This window comes from Oratosquilla oratoria, chromosome 14, assembly GCF_046742065.1.
Source record: "Oratosquilla oratoria isolate Oo_2021 chromosome 14, ASM4674206v1, whole genome shotgun sequence".
Classification (NCBI taxonomy): Eukaryota; Metazoa; Arthropoda; class Malacostraca; order Stomatopoda; family Squillidae; genus Oratosquilla; species Oratosquilla oratoria.
Window position 1 is genome coordinate 44,943,603 of NC_134790.1, and position 2,500 is coordinate 44,946,102.

Below are 2,500 nucleotides of genomic sequence, written 5' to 3' on the forward strand. Positions count from 1 at the left end.
GTCGATATGCTGAAGAAGTTTAGCGAGTCGTTTTTGCCCAACAGAACTTATGGAACACTCGAGCTTAGTGCCTCTTCATCCGATGGTACACTTAGCCAAACAACTTCACCCTGCTGGAGACTGGTCTCCTCCTACTTGACAGCATTACATCTTCTTCCTTTAATCCCACAGAAGAATACAAAATTTCTATTCTTCTACTACCTGGGCGATTTCATTCAACCGTGAGTGGCTCACAGACTGAAGAGTTTAATATAACATTGATGAGTTTTAGTAACTTGTATTAAAGTTGCAGTGCTGCAGTGTGTGTATGTGTGTGCGTGTGTGCATGCGTGAGTGTGTGTGGCCTTCGAGAGTCGCTTCAATATTTAGCGATTTACTGCGTCGCTCATAGGAAGAAATCAACGATTTAATCTACTTGGATATATACCGATATTTTCACTAATGCATTCAGAAATTACTAAAGGAGCATTTCGCGTTATTGTATTAATGTAGTGCTATTTAGCCTATTTTTACATACATATAATAGATGTATGTAATTAGCATAATCATACAAAAGCTAATTTGTAAATAGACATGTATAATTGTATGAATAATGGTCTTGATACTATAAACACATATACACATATATTTATGTATACATATACACATATACTGTATACATATGCAAGAGGAACCACTGGGAAAGAAAAAATAAACGAAGCAAGGCGTTTTTGTATATTACTTCTTCACTGGTCACTCTTGCATAACTGAATACAATTTACTAGTGTTTCTTATTAGCAATATACATATGCACACACACTCACACACTCTCTCTCTCTCACACACACACACACACACACACACACACACACACACACACACACACACACACACACACACACACACACACACACACACACACACATATATATATATATATATGTATATATATATATATATGTATATATATATATTTATATATGTATATATATATATATAAATAAATATATATATATATATATATATATATATATATATATATATATATATATATGTATATGACGTAAGCGGAGTAGGAAACACAGGAGTCTTAGTCTTAAGTTTATTCCTGACTAGTTCCGCAGGTATGCTTTTTTCAAAAGAATGAATGCTGCGTATGTTAAAGACAGATTGAACACTTTTAGAAACTTCTAAAAATGTTCATATATATATATATATATATATATATATACATATGAGAGAGACTGGGTGGAGGAAGAATAAGCGAAGATGGGCTGGAACTTTTTATTGCTTATACGTTTCGACCGACTCGGTCTTCTTCAGTAAGCTGTCTACAAACAGTTGGACCACACATTTATACATCCGAGGATGGGAACAAGGACAGGTCACCCCGCTGGCTGTCTGGGGATTCCCTTTCCCGTATCATGCATATACGGATATATAAATGTGTGGTCCAACTGTTTGTAGACAGCTTACTGAAGAAGACCGAGTCGGTCGAAACGTATACGCAATAAAAAGTTCCAGCCCATCTTCGCTTATTCTTCCTCCACCCAGTCTCTCATCTGTCTAAACCATTCATCATATATATATATATATATATATATATATATATATGTGTGTATATATATATATATATATATATATATGTACATATATATAAATATATATATATATGTATATCTATGTATATGCATATATATATATATAATATATATACATATATATAGTCAACATGTCAAAATGTCTCAACATAAATATTTATCTATATGTATACATATTTGTTGCCTCAAGTTCATTGACTGGAAATCCGCAGCCCCACAGTAGCTGGTAATTACTCTTATATGAAGGTTTACTACCAGCATAAGCAGCTCCCAAGCTTTGTGTCCGCCTCGGGTGTTTGAACTCGGGTCACTGGCGCGAGAAGCTAGTGCCATCCCATGAACCGCCGGGGTTCTTATAAAAAATGCAAATCATAATCAGTCGCAAAATTATCTGCAGAGTGTAAACTCCAGAATGTTTTAGTACTGTTAACAGAGGCTATACGTACATTATGATATCTTATCTAAATGAAGTAGTGGCTCACGACTATATAGTCCTATAGGTCTCCTAACGGGTGACTTATGCCATGGTTTCCTTTCTACAGAATTTCATCCTGACGACGACAAGTAGGAAAAATTGTGCATTTACCTGGAGGAACATCTCCCCGTCAAGAACCTGGTGGTCGTAGGTGATGAGGTCTCGATGCCGGCTGGGATGGTGACTGTCGTGCCCTTCCTGCTTGTCACCGCTGCCACCAGCCATCAACACTGTGGACAAGAATCGAAATACTGGTTAAGTACACTAACACAAGAACTTAAACGCTGGTGCAAACACATCAGCTCGCATAAGCAACTTAATAGTTGAGTCATAAAAGAATACAAAGTGTCAAGTCCAATCATTTTGTGTTAAATTTTGACTAGCAATATATCTCATACTACACTGAAACCGAAGCTCATAGCGAAATGTCTTTCGCTATATTTTA

The 2,500-nt window shown here is 35.9% G+C and overlaps 1 protein-coding gene across 1 annotated transcript in view; it reads right to left on the reverse strand.

Annotated features, from left to right (window-relative positions):
- Positions 1–2,500, reverse strand: part of ss (aryl hydrocarbon receptor spineless) — a 527,312-nt gene that overhangs the window by 297,598 nt on the left and 227,214 nt on the right. The window contains exon 2 of the mRNA XM_076198053.1: positions 2,167–2,285. Coding sequence (XP_076054168.1) covers positions 2,167–2,285 — 119 coding nt within the window. The remainder of the gene's footprint in view (positions 1–2,166; positions 2,286–2,500) is intronic.